This window comes from Lissotriton vulgaris, unplaced genomic scaffold, assembly GCF_964263255.1.
Source record: "Lissotriton vulgaris unplaced genomic scaffold, aLisVul1.2 SCAFFOLD_281, whole genome shotgun sequence".
In the NCBI taxonomy this organism is placed as follows: Eukaryota; Metazoa; Chordata; class Amphibia; order Caudata; family Salamandridae; genus Lissotriton; species Lissotriton vulgaris.
Genome location: NW_028248540.1, coordinates 1,955,543 through 1,969,310, shown reverse-complemented (window position 1 = coordinate 1,969,310; position 13,768 = coordinate 1,955,543). Strand labels below are relative to the sequence as shown.

Sequence of the window (13,768 nt, the reverse complement as noted above, 5' to 3'; positions counted from 1 at the left end):
CTTCCCTCCATCTGAATGTAAGTCATTTGCTCTAACTTAAGACAGCTCATTCCAGCCTGAAGGATGGTAATTAACTCACAGGACATATTGCCTGCACAAGTATCTAAAGAAGATTTTCTCAGACACTTAGGCAGACAAAGTCTTTGATAAACTATCATGGTGGCCATTGCGTCATCCATATTGCTACCGTCTTAGAATATTATATTTATGCGGAAGACCCCACTAAAAGGCACTGAGAGCTATCAGATGCTATGAACTTTTTATTAATGGCAAAATGATTAATTGAGATTTTGACTTACCATATATATTGATCGAGGCATGGAGAAGGCTGAGGAATGAGCTTTCTTTTTTTTTCCGTCTCAGCAAGCAGGGAAATATTCCTCTGCAACACTGCCTCTGCTGGCCATTCAGTATAATCTGCAGATGGAAAAGTCCACTGTTAGTCTTTTTTTAGAACTTGAATATTTCAAAACCAAATGCAACACTACCAAAACATGATTTTTATAAAGGGTCAATTAGCACTATGGCATGTCTCATATTGTGAAAATCCAAAACTCACTAAAAATTATAATCTTAATTTAGATTTCAACCTAGCAGACTTCTTTCAATCCTCTGCCTCATTTGCTGGTACTCTCTACACAACCCTATCACCTATATGAGGACTTAGATAGAAAGCTCTCTTTGGCAGCCAAGAGATAGAGTACCCTTCTCACAGGAATTATTGCAGGTTATGGTACACCATAGCAATTCAGTGATCTGATACGTTAAGGGAGGAAGGTTTATGCTACGGTTCGTGGGAATAATAAAAACAACAGATTCTAACATCTTCATTTTAGCGCATCCCTATCACTTAACCTATAGAGAACTCCAGAATGGTAAGATCAACCACTCCTTCAAACAAATGTATAAGTCTCAAATATTGTCCTAGGTCCTTTCATCTCACCACCTTAGTCTTCAGCTGGGCATTCTGTCCACATTGCTCCATTTTCTATACCTTGATATAAGTATCCTATTGCCTACTAGGCAACTGATTGGCCCTCATGTCAGATGACACCCTGCTGTAGCTTTGTGATGTAATGGCACCACTTGACCAATCGCCCTGGGTGACGATTACACCGGAGGACCAGACATCAGCAATTACAAACTAGGTAACTATCTGTGAATATGACTGCACAGCAAGTAGGAGGTGTAAGGGGGAAGTACAGTGCGCCATTGAAAGTATTGGGCTCCTATTTAAAGAGGGCTAGAGTTAGAAGAAGCAACTGATTGGCCCTCATGTCAGATGACATTCTGCTGTAGCTTTGTGATGTAATGGTACCACTTGACCAATCGCCTTGGGTGACGATTACACCGGAGGACCAGACGTCACCAATTACACACCAGGTAATTATCTGGGAATATGACTGCACAGCAAGTAGGAGTTGTAGGGGGAAGTACAGTGTGCCATTGAAAGTAGTGGGCTCCTATTCAAAGAGGACTAGAGTTAGAAGAACACTGTTCTAAATAGCAGTCCATCTGGAGTATCAGAGTCCCACTCACAGAGAGCAGGGAAACAGGTTAAATAGCTTCCCTCCATCTGAATGTAAGTCATTTGCTCTAACTTAAGACAGCTCATTCCAGCCTGAAGGATGGTAATTAACTCACAGGACATATTGCCTGCACAAGTATCTAAAGAAGATTTTCTCAGACACTTAGGCAGACAAAGTCTTTGATAAACTATCATGGTGGCCATTGCGTCATCCATATTGCTACCGTCTTAGAATATTATATTTATGCGGAAGACCCCACTAAAAGGCACTGAGAGCTATCAGATGCTATGAACTTTTTATTAATGGCAAAATGATTAATTGAGATTTTGACTTACCATATATATTGATCGAGGCATGGAGAAGGCTGAGGAATGAGCTTTCTTTTTTTTTTCCGTCTTAGCAAGCAGGGAAATATTCCTCTGCAACACTGCCTCTGCTGGCCATTCAGTATAATCTGCAGATGGAAAAGTCCACTGTTAGTCTTTTTTTAGAACTTGAATATTTCAAAACCAAATGCAACACTACCAAAACATGATTTTTATAAAGGGTCAATTAGCATTATGGCATGTCTCATATTGTGAAAATCCAAAACTCACTAAAAATTATAATCTTAATTTAGATTTCAACCTAGCAGACTTCTTTCAATCCTCTGCCTCATTTGCTGGTACTCTCTACACAACCCTATCACCTATATGAGGACTTAGATAGAAAGCTCTCTTTGGCAGCCAAGAGATAGAGTACCCTTCTCACAGGAAATATTTCAGGTTATGGTACACCATAGCAATTCAGTGATCTGATACGTTAAGGGAGGAAGGTTTATGCTACGGTTCGTGGGAATAATAAAAACAACAGATTCTAACATCTTCATTTTAGCGCATCCCTATCACTTAACCTATAGAGAACTCCAGAATGGTAAGATCAACCACTCCTTCAAACAAATGTATAAGTCTCAAATATTGTCCTAGGTCCTTTCATCTCACCACCTTAGTCTTCAGCTGGGCATTCTGTCCACATTGCTCCATTTTCTATACCTTGATATAAGTATCCTATTGCCTACTAGGCAACTGATTGGCCCTCATGTCAGATGACACCCTGCTGTAGCTTTGTGATGTAATGGCACCACTTGACCAATCGCCCTGGGTGACGATTACACCGGAGGACCAGACATCAGCAATTACAAACTAGGTAACTATCTGTGAATATGACTGCACAGCAAGTAGGAGGTGTAAGGGGGAAGTACAGTGCGCCATTGAAAGTATTGGGCTCCTATTTAAAGAGGGCTAGAGTTAGAAGAAGCAACTGATTGGCCCTCATGTCAGATGACATTCTGCTGTAGCTTTGTGATGTAATGGCACCACTTGACCAATCGCCTTGGGTGACGATTACACCGGAGGACCAGACGTCACCAATTACACACCAGGTAATTATCTGGGAATATGACTGCACAGCAAGTAGAAGTTGTAGGGGGAAGTACAGTGCGCCATTGAAAGTAGTGGGCTCCTATTCAAAGAGGACTAGAGTTAGAAGAACACAGTTTCTAAATAGCAGTCCATCTGGAGTATCAGAGTCCCACTCACAGAGAGCAGGGAAACAGGTTAAATAGCTTCCCTCCATCTGAATGTAAGTCATTTGCTCTAACTTAAGACAGCTCATTCCAGCCTGAAGGATGGTAATTAACTCACAGGACATATTGCCTGCACAAGTATCTAAAGAAGATTTTCTCAGACACTTAGGCAGACAAAGTCTTTGATAAACTATCATGGTGGCCATTGCGTCATCCATATTGCTACCGTCTTAGAATATTATATTTATGCGGAAGACCCCACTAAAAGGCACTGAGAGCTATCAGATGCTATGAACTTTTTATTAATGGCAAAATGATTAATTGAGATTTTGACTTACCATATATATTGATCGAGGCATGGAGAAGGCTGAGGAATGAGCTTTCTTTTTTTTTCCGTCTCAGCAAGCAGGGAAATATTCCTCTGCAACACTGCCTCTGCTGGCCATTCAGTATAATCTGCAGATGGAAAAGTCCACTGTTAGTCTTTTTTTAGAACTTGAATATTTCAAAACCAAATGCAACACTACCAAAACATGATTTTTATAAAGGGTCAATTAGCACTATGGCATGTCTCATATTGTGAAAATCCAAAACTCACTAAAAATTATAATCTTAATTTAGATTTCAACCTAGCAGACTTCTTTCAATCCTCTGCCTCATTTGCTGGTACTCTCTACACAACCCTATCACCTATATGAGGACTTAGATAGAAAGCTCTCTTTGGCAGCCAAGAGATAGAGTACCCTTCTCACAGGAATTATTGCAGGTTATGGTACACCATAGCAATTCAGTGATCTGATACGTTAAGGGAGGAAGGTTTATGCTACGGTTCGTGGGAATAATAAAAACAACAGATTCTAACATCTTCATTTTAGCGCATCCCTATCACTTAACCTATAGAGAACTCCAGAATGGTAAGATCAACCACTCCTTCAAACAAATGTATAAGTCTCAAATATTGTCCTAGGTCCTTTCATCTCACCACCTTAGTCTTCAGCTGGGCATTCTGTCCACATTGCTCCATTTTCTATACCTTGATATAAGTATCCTATTGCCTACTAGGCAACTGATTGGCCCTCATGTCAGATGACACCCTGCTGTAGCTTTGTGATGTAATGGCACCACTTGACCAATCGCCCTGGGTGACGATTACACCGGAGGACCAGACATCAGCAATTACAAACTAGGTAACTATCTGTGAATATGACTGCACAGCAAGTAGGAGGTGTAAGGGGGAAGTACAGTGCGCCATTGAAAGTATTGGGCTCCTATTTAAAGAGGGCTAGAGTTAGAAGAAGCAACTGATTGGCCCTCATGTCAGATGACATTCTGCTGTAGCTTTGTGATGTAATGGTACCACTTGACCAATCGCCTTGGGTGACGATTACACCGGAGGACCAGACGTCACCAATTACACACCAGGTAATTATCTGGGAATATGACTGCACAGCAAGTAGGAGTTGTAGGGGGAAGTACAGTGTGCCATTGAAAGTAGTGGGCTCCTATTCAAAGAGGACTAGAGTTAGAAGAACACTGTTCTAAATAGCAGTCCATCTGGAGTATCAGAGTCCCACTCACAGAGAGCAGGGAAACAGGTTAAATAGCTTCCCTCCATCTGAATGTAAGTCATTTGCTCTAACTTAAGACAGCTCATTCCAGCCTGAAGGATGGTAATTAACTCACAGGACATATTGCCTGCACAAGTATCTAAAGAAGATTTTCTCAGACACTTAGGCAGACAAAGTCTTTGATAAACTATCATGGTGGCCATTGCGTCATCCATATTGCTACCGTCTTAGAATATTATATTTATGCGGAAGACCCCACTAAAAGGCACTGAGAGCTATCAGATGCTATGAACTTTTTATTAATGGCAAAATGATTAATTGAGATTTTGACTTACCATATATATTGATCGAGGCATGGAGAAGGCTGAGGAATGAGCTTTCTTTTTTTTTTCCGTCTTAGCAAGCAGGGAAATATTCCTCTGCAACACTGCCTCTGCTGGCCATTCAGTATAATCTGCAGATGGAAAAGTCCACTGTTAGTCTTTTTTTAGAACTTGAATATTTCAAAACCAAATGCAACACTACCAAAACATGATTTTTATAAAGGGTCAATTAGCATTATGGCATGTCTCATATTGTGAAAATCCAAAACTCACTAAAAATTATAATCTTAATTTAGATTTCAACCTAGCAGACTTCTTTCAATCCTCTGCCTCATTTGCTGGTACTCTCTACACAACCCTATCACCTATATGAGGACTTAGATAGAAAGCTCTCTTTGGCAGCCAAGAGATAGAGTACCCTTCTCACAGGAAATATTTCAGGTTATGGTACACCATAGCAATTCAGTGATCTGATACGTTAAGGGAGGAAGGTTTATGCTACGGTTCGTGGGAATAATAAAAACAACAGATTCTAACATCTTCATTTTAGCGCATCCCTATCACTTAACCTATAGAGAACTCCAGAATGGTAAGATCAACCACTCCTTCAAACAAATGTATAAGTCTCAAATATTGTCCTAGGTCCTTTCATCTCACCACCTTAGTCTTCAGCTGGGCATTCTGTCCACATTGCTCCATTTTCTATACCTTGATATAAGTATCCTATTGCCTACTAGGCAACTGATTGGCCCTCATGTCAGATGACACCCTGCTGTAGCTTTGTGATGTAATGGCACCACTTGACCAATCGCCCTGGGTGACGATTACACCGGAGGACCAGACATCAGCAATTACAAACTAGGTAACTATCTGTGAATATGACTGCACAGCAAGTAGGAGGTGTAAGGGGGAAGTACAGTGCGCCATTGAAAGTATTGGGCTCCTATTTAAAGAGGGCTAGAGTTAGAAGAAGCAACTGATTGGCCCTCATGTCAGATGACATTCTGCTGTAGCTTTGTGATGTAATGGCACCACTTGACCAATCGCCTTGGGTGACGATTACACCGGAGGACCAGACGTCACCAATTACACACCAGGTAATTATCTGGGAATATGACTGCACAGCAAGTAGAAGTTGTAGGGGGAAGTACAGTGCGCCATTGAAAGTAGTGGGCTCCTATTCAAAGAGGACTAGAGTTAGAAGAACACAGTTTCTAAATAGCAGTCCATCTGGAGTATCAGAGTCCCACTCACAGAGAGCAGGGAAACAGGTTAAATAGCTTCCCTCCATCTGAATGTAAGTCATTTGCTCTAACTTAAGACAGCTCATTCCAGCCTGAAGGATGGTAATTAACTCACAGGACATATTGCCTGCACAAGTATCTAAAGAAGATTTTCTCAGACACTTAGGCAGACAAAGTCTTTGATAAACTATCATGGTGGCCATTGCGTCATCCATATTGCTACCGTCTTAGAATATTATATTTATGCGGAAGACCCCACTAAAAGGCACTGAGAGCTATCAGATGCTATGAACTTTTTATTAATGGCAAAATGATTAATTGAGATTTTGACTTACCATATATATTGATCGAGGCATGGAGAAGGCTGAGGAATGAGCTTTCTTTTTTTTTCCGTCTCAGCAAGCAGGGAAATATTCCTCTGCAACACTGCCTCTGCTGGCCATTCAGTATAATCTGCAGATGGAAAAGTCCACTGTTAGTCTTTTTTTAGAACTTGAATATTTCAAAACCAAATGCAACACTACCAAAACATGATTTTTATAAAGGGTCAATTAGCACTATGGCATGTCTCATATTGTGAAAATCCAAAACTCACTAAAAATTATAATCTTAATTTAGATTTCAACCTAGCAGACTTCTTTCAATCCTCTGCCTCATTTGCTGGTACTCTCTACACAACCCTATCACCTATATGAGGACTTAGATAGAAAGCTCTCTTTGGCAGCCAAGAGATAGAGTACCCTTCTCACAGGAATTATTTCAGGTTATGGTACACCATAGCAATTCAGTGATCTGATACGTTAAGGGAGGAAGGTTTATGCTACGGTTCGTGGGAATAATAAAAACAACAGATTCTAACATCTTCATTTTAGCGCATCCCTATCACTTAACCTATAGAGAACTCCAGAATGGTAAGATCAACCACTCCTTCAAACAAATGTATAAGTCTCAAATATTGTCCTAGGTCCTTTCATCTCACCACCTTAGTCTTCAGCTGGGCATTCTGTCCACATTGCTCCATTTTCTATACCTTGATATAAGTATCCTATTGCCTACTAGGCAACTGATTGGCCCTCATGTCAGATGACACCCTGCTGTAGCTTTGTGATGTAATGGCACCACTTGACCAATCGCCCTGGGTGACGATTACACCGAAGGACCAGACATCAGCAATTACAAACTAGGTAACTATCTGTGAATATGACTGCACAGCAAGTAGGAGGTGTAAGGGGGAAGTACAGTGCGCCATTGAAAGTATTGGGCTCCTATTTAAAGAGGGCTAGAGTTAGAAGAAGCAACTGATTGGCCCTCATGTCAGATGACATTCTGCTGTAGCTTTGTGATGTAATGGCACCACTTGACCAATCGCCTTGGGTGACGATTACACCGGAGGACCAGACGTCACCAATTACACACCAGGTAATTATCTGGGAATATGACTGCACAGCAAGTAGGAGTTGTAGGGGGAAGTACAGTGCGCCATTGAAAGTAGTGGGCTCCTATTCAAAGAGGACTAGAGTTAGAAGAACACTGTTCTAAATAGCAGTCCATCTGGAGTATCAGAGTCCCACTCACAGAGAGCAGGGAAACAGGTTAAATAGCTTCCCTCCATCTGAATGTAAGTCATTTGCTCTAACTTAAGACAGCTCATTCCAGCCTGAAGGATGGTAATTAACTCACAGGACATATTGCCTGCACAAGTATCTAAAGAAGATTTTCTCAGACACTTAGGCAGACAAAGTCTTTGATAAACTATCATGGTGGCCATTGCGTCATCCATATTGCTACCGTCTTAGAATATTATATTTATGCGGAAGACCCCACTAAAAGGCACTGAGAGCTATCAGATGCTATGAACTTTTTATTAATGGCAAAATGATTAATTGAGATTTTGACTTACCATATATATTGATCGAGGCATGGAGAAGGCTGAGGAATGAGCTTTCTTTTTTTTTCCGTCTCAGCAAGCAGGGAAATATTCCTCTGCAACACTGCCTCTGCTGGCCATTCAGTATAATCTGCAGATGGAAAAGTCCACTGTTAGTCTTTTTTTAGAACTTGAATATTTCAAAACCAAATGCAACACTACCAAAACATGATTTTTATAAAGGGTCAATTAGCACTATGGCATGTCTCATATTGTGAAAATCCAAAACTCACTAAAAATTATAATCTTAATTTAGATTTCAACCTAGCAGACTTCTTTCAATCCTCTGCCTCATTTGCTGGTACTCTCTACACAACCCTATCACCTATATGAGGACTTAGATAGAAAGCTCTCTTTGGCAGCCAAGAGATAGAGTACCCTTCTCACAGGAATTATTGCAGGTTATGGTACACCATAGCAATTCAGTGATCTGATACGTTAAGGGAGGAAGGTTTATGCTACGGTTCGTGGGAATAATAAAAACAACAGATTCTAACATCTTCATTTTAGCGCATCCCTATCACTTAACCTATAGAGAACTCCAGAATGGTAAGATCAACCACTCCTTCAAACAAATGTATAAGTCTCAAATATTGTCCTAGGTCCTTTCATCTCACCACCTTAGTCTTCAGCTGGGCATTCTGTCCACATTGCTCCATTTTCTATACCTTGATATAAGTATCCTATTGCCTACTAGGCAACTGATTGGCCCTCATGTCAGATGACACCCTGCTGTAGCTTTGTGATGTAATGGCACCACTTGACCAATCGCCCTGGGTGACGATTACACCGGAGGACCAGACATCAGCAATTACAAACTAGGTAACTATCTGTGAATATGACTGCACAGCAAGTAGGAGGTGTAAGGGGGAAGTACAGTGCGCCATTGAAAGTATTGGGCTCCTATTTAAAGAGGGCTAGAGTTAGAAGAAGCAACTGATTGGCCCTCATGTCAGATGACATTCTGCTGTAGCTTTGTGATGTAATGGTACCACTTGACCAATCGCCTTGGGTGACGATTACACCGGAGGACCAGACGTCACCAATTACACACCAGGTAATTATCTGGGAATATGACTGCACAGCAAGTAGGAGTTGTAGGGGGAAGTACAGTGTGCCATTGAAAGTAGTGGGCTCCTATTCAAAGAGGACTAGAGTTAGAAGAACACTGTTCTAAATAGCAGTCCATCTGGAGTATCAGAGTCCCACTCACAGAGAGCAGGGAAACAGGTTAAATAGCTTCCCTCCATCTGAATGTAAGTCATTTGCTCTAACTTAAGACAGCTCATTCCAGCCTGAAGGATGGTAATTAACTCACAGGACATATTGCCTGCACAAGTATCTAAAGAAGATTTTCTCAGACACTTAGGCAGACAAAGTCTTTGATAAACTATCATGGTGGCCATTGCGTCATCCATATTGCTACCGTCTTAGAATATTATATTTATGCGGAAGACCCCACTAAAAGGCACTGAGAGCTATCAGATGCTATGAACTTTTTATTAATGGCAAAATGATTAATTGAGATTTTGACTTACCATATATATTGATCGAGGCATGGAGAAGGCTGAGGAATGAGCTTTCTTTTTTTTTTCCGTCTTAGCAAGCAGGGAAATATTCCTCTGCAACACTGCCTCTGCTGGCCATTCAGTATAATCTGCAGATGGAAAAGTCCACTGTTAGTCTTTTTTTAGAACTTGAATATTTCAAAACCAAATGCAACACTACCAAAACATGATTTTTATAAAGGGTCAATTAGCATTATGGCATGTCTCATATTGTGAAAATCCAAAACTCACTAAAAATTATAATCTTAATTTAGATTTCAACCTAGCAGACTTCTTTCAATCCTCTGCCTCATTTGCTGGTACTCTCTACACAACCCTATCACCTATATGAGGACTTAGATAGAAAGCTCTCTTTGGCAGCCAAGAGATAGAGTACCCTTCTCACAGGAAATATTTCAGGTTATGGTACACCATAGCAATTCAGTGATCTGATACGTTAAGGGAGGAAGGTTTATGCTACGGTTCGTGGGAATAATAAAAACAACAGATTCTAACATCTTCATTTTAGCGCATCCCTATCACTTAACCTATAGAGAACTCCAGAATGGTAAGATCAACCACTCCTTCAAACAAATGTATAAGTCTCAAATATTGTCCTAGGTCCTTTCATCTCACCACCTTAGTCTTCAGCTGGGCATTCTGTCCACATTGCTCCATTTTCTATACCTTGATATAAGTATCCTATTGCCTACTAGGCAACTGATTGGCCCTCATGTCAGATGACACCCTGCTGTAGCTTTGTGATGTAATGGCACCACTTGACCAATCGCCCTGGGTGACGATTACACCGGAGGACCAGACATCAGCAATTACAAACTAGGTAACTATCTGTGAATATGACTGCACAGCAAGTAGGAGGTGTAAGGGGGAAGTACAGTGCGCCATTGAAAGTATTGGGCTCCTATTTAAAGAGGGCTAGAGTTAGAAGAAGCAACTGATTGGCCCTCATGTCAGATGACATTCTGCTGTAGCTTTGTGATGTAATGGCACCACTTGACCAATCGCCTTGGGTGACGATTACACCGGAGGACCAGACGTCACCAATTACACACCAGGTAATTATCTGGGAATATGACTGCACAGCAAGTAGAAGTTGTAGGGGGAAGTACAGTGCGCCATTGAAAGTAGTGGGCTCCTATTCAAAGAGGACTAGAGTTAGAAGAACACAGTTTCTAAATAGCAGTCCATCTGGAGTATCAGAGTCCCACTCACAGAGAGCAGGGAAACAGGTTAAATAGCTTCCCTCCATCTGAATGTAAGTCATTTGCTCTAACTTAAGACAGCTCATTCCAGCCTGAAGGATGGTAATTAACTCACAGGACATATTGCCTGCACAAGTATCTAAAGAAGATTTTCTCAGACACTTAGGCAGACAAAGTCTTTGATAAACTATCATGGTGGCCATTGCGTCATCCATATTGCTACCGTCTTAGAATATTATATTTATGCGGAAGACCCCACTAAAAGGCACTGAGAGCTATCAGATGCTATGAACTTTTTATTAATGGCAAAATGATTAATTGAGATTTTGACTTACCATATATATTGATCGAGGCATGGAGAAGGCTGAGGAATGAGCTTTCTTTTTTTTTCCGTCTCAGCAAGCAGGGAAATATTCCTCTGCAACACTGCCTCTGCTGGCCATTCAGTATAATCTGCAGATGGAAAAGTCCACTGTTAGTCTTTTTTTAGAACTTGAATATTTCAAAACCAAATGCAACACTACCAAAACATGATTTTTATAAAGGGTCAATTAGCACTATGGCATGTCTCATATTGTGAAAATCCAAAACTCACTAAAAATTATAATCTTAATTTAGATTTCAACCTAGCAGACTTCTTTCAATCCTCTGCCTCATTTGCTGGTACTCTCTACACAACCCTATCACCTATATGAGGACTTAGATAGAAAGCTCTCTTTGGCAGCCAAGAGATAGAGTACCCTTCTCACAGGAATTATTTCAGGTTATGGTACACCATAGCAATTCAGTGATCTGATACGTTAAGGGAGGAAGGTTTATGCTACGGTTCGTGGGAATAATAAAAACAACAGATTCTAACATCTTCATTTTAGCGCATCCCTATCACTTAACCTATAGAGAACTCCAGAATGGTAAGATCAACCACTCCTTCAAACAAATGTATAAGTCTCAAATATTGTCCTAGGTCCTTTCATCTCACCACCTTAGTCTTCAGCTGGGCATTCTGTCCACATTGCTCCATTTTCTATACCTTGATATAAGTATCCTATTGCCTACTAGGCAACTGATTGGCCCTCATGTCAGATGACACCCTGCTGTAGCTTTGTGATGTAATGGCACCACTTGACCAATCGCCCTGGGTGACGATTACACCGAAGGACCAGACATCAGCAATTACAAACTAGGTAACTATCTGTGAATATGACTGCACAGCAAGTAGGAGGTGTAAGGGGGAAGTACAGTGCGCCATTGAAAGTATTGGGCTCCTATTTAAAGAGGGCTAGAGTTAGAAGAAGCAACCGATTAGCCCTCATGTCAGATGACATTCTGCTGTAGCTTTGTGATGTAATGGCACCACTTGACCAATCGCCCTGGGTGACGATTACACTGGAGGACCAGACGTCACCAATTACACACCAGGTAATTATCTGGGAATATGACTGCACAGCAAGTAGGAGTTGATTGGGGGAAGTACAGTGCGCCATTGAAAGTAGTGGGCTCCTATTCAAAGAGGACTAGAGTTAGAAGAACACAGTTTCTAAATAGCAGTCCATCTGGAGTATCAGAGTCCCACTCACAGAGAGCAGGGAAACAGGTTAAATAGCTTCCCTCCATCTGAATGTAAGTCATTTGCTCTAACTTAAGACAGCTCATTCCAGCCTGAAGGATGGTAATTAACTCACAGGACATATTGCCTGCACAAGTATCTAAAGAAGATTTTCTCAGACACTTAGGTAGACAAAGTCTTTGATAAACTATCATGATGGCCATTGCATCATCCATATTGCTACCGTCTTGGAAGATTATATTTATGCGGAAGACCCCACTAAAAGGCACAGAGAGCTATCAGATGCTATGAACTTTTTATTAATGGCAAAATGATTAATTGAGATTTTGACTTACCATATATATTGATCGAGGCATGGAGAAGGCTGAGGAATGAGCTTTCTTTTTTTTTCCGTCTCAGCAAGCAGAGAAATATTCCTCTGCAACACTGCCTCTGCTGGCCATTCAGTATAATCTGCAGATGGAAAAGTCCACTGTTAGTCTTTTTTTAGAACTTGAATATTTCAAAACCAAATGCAACACTACCAAAACATGATTTTTATAAAGGGTCAATTAGCACTATGGCATGTCTCATATTGTGAAAATCCAAAACTCACTAAAAATTATAATCTTAATTTAGATTTCAACCTAGCAGACTTCTTTCAATCCTCTGCCTCATTTGCTGGTACTCTCTACACAACCCTATCACCTATATGAGGACTTAGATAGAAAGCTCTCTTTGGCAGCCAAGAGATAGAGTACCCTTCTCACAGGAATTATTTCAGGTTATGGTACACCATAGCAATTCAGTGATCTGATACGTTAAGGGAGGAAGGTTTATGCTACGGTTCGTGGGAATAATAAAAACAACAGATTCTAACATCTTCATTTTAGCGCATCCCTATCACTTAACCTATAGAGAACTCCAGAATGGTAAGATCAACCACTCCTTCAAACAAATGTATAAGTCTCAAATATTGTCCTAGGTCCTTTCATCTCACCACCTTAGTCTTCAGCTGGGCATTCTGTCCACATTGCTCCATTTTCTATACCTTGATATAAGTATCCTATTGCGTACTAGGCAACTGATTGGCCCTCATGTCAGATGACACCCTGCTGTAGCTTTGTGATGTAATGGCACCACTTGACCAATCGCCCTGGGTGACGATTACACCGGAGGACCAGACATCAGCAATTACAAACTAGGTAACTATCTGTGAATATGACTGCACAGCAAGTAGGAGGTGTAAGGGGGAAGTACAGTGCGCCATTGAAAGTATTGGGCTCCTATTTAAAGA

The 13,768-nt window shown here is 40.9% G+C and overlaps 1 protein-coding gene across 1 annotated transcript; it reads right to left on the bottom strand.

Annotated features, from left to right (window-relative positions):
• Positions 1 to 299: 299 nt before the first annotated feature.
• On the bottom strand, positions 300 to 12,940 carry LOC147664069 (uncharacterized; the record flags this gene model as incomplete). The annotated part of the gene is made up of 8 exons (XM_086950004.1): positions 12,828 to 12,940; positions 11,261 to 11,378; positions 9,694 to 9,812; positions 6,564 to 6,681; positions 4,997 to 5,115; positions 3,432 to 3,549; positions 1,865 to 1,983; positions 300 to 417 (listed from the first exon to the last, which is right to left on the bottom strand). Coding segments are annotated over exons 1-8 (850 nt in total), but the record flags the coding sequence as incomplete, so codon positions are not given.
• Between the last annotated feature and the right edge of the window lie 828 nt (positions 12,941 to 13,768).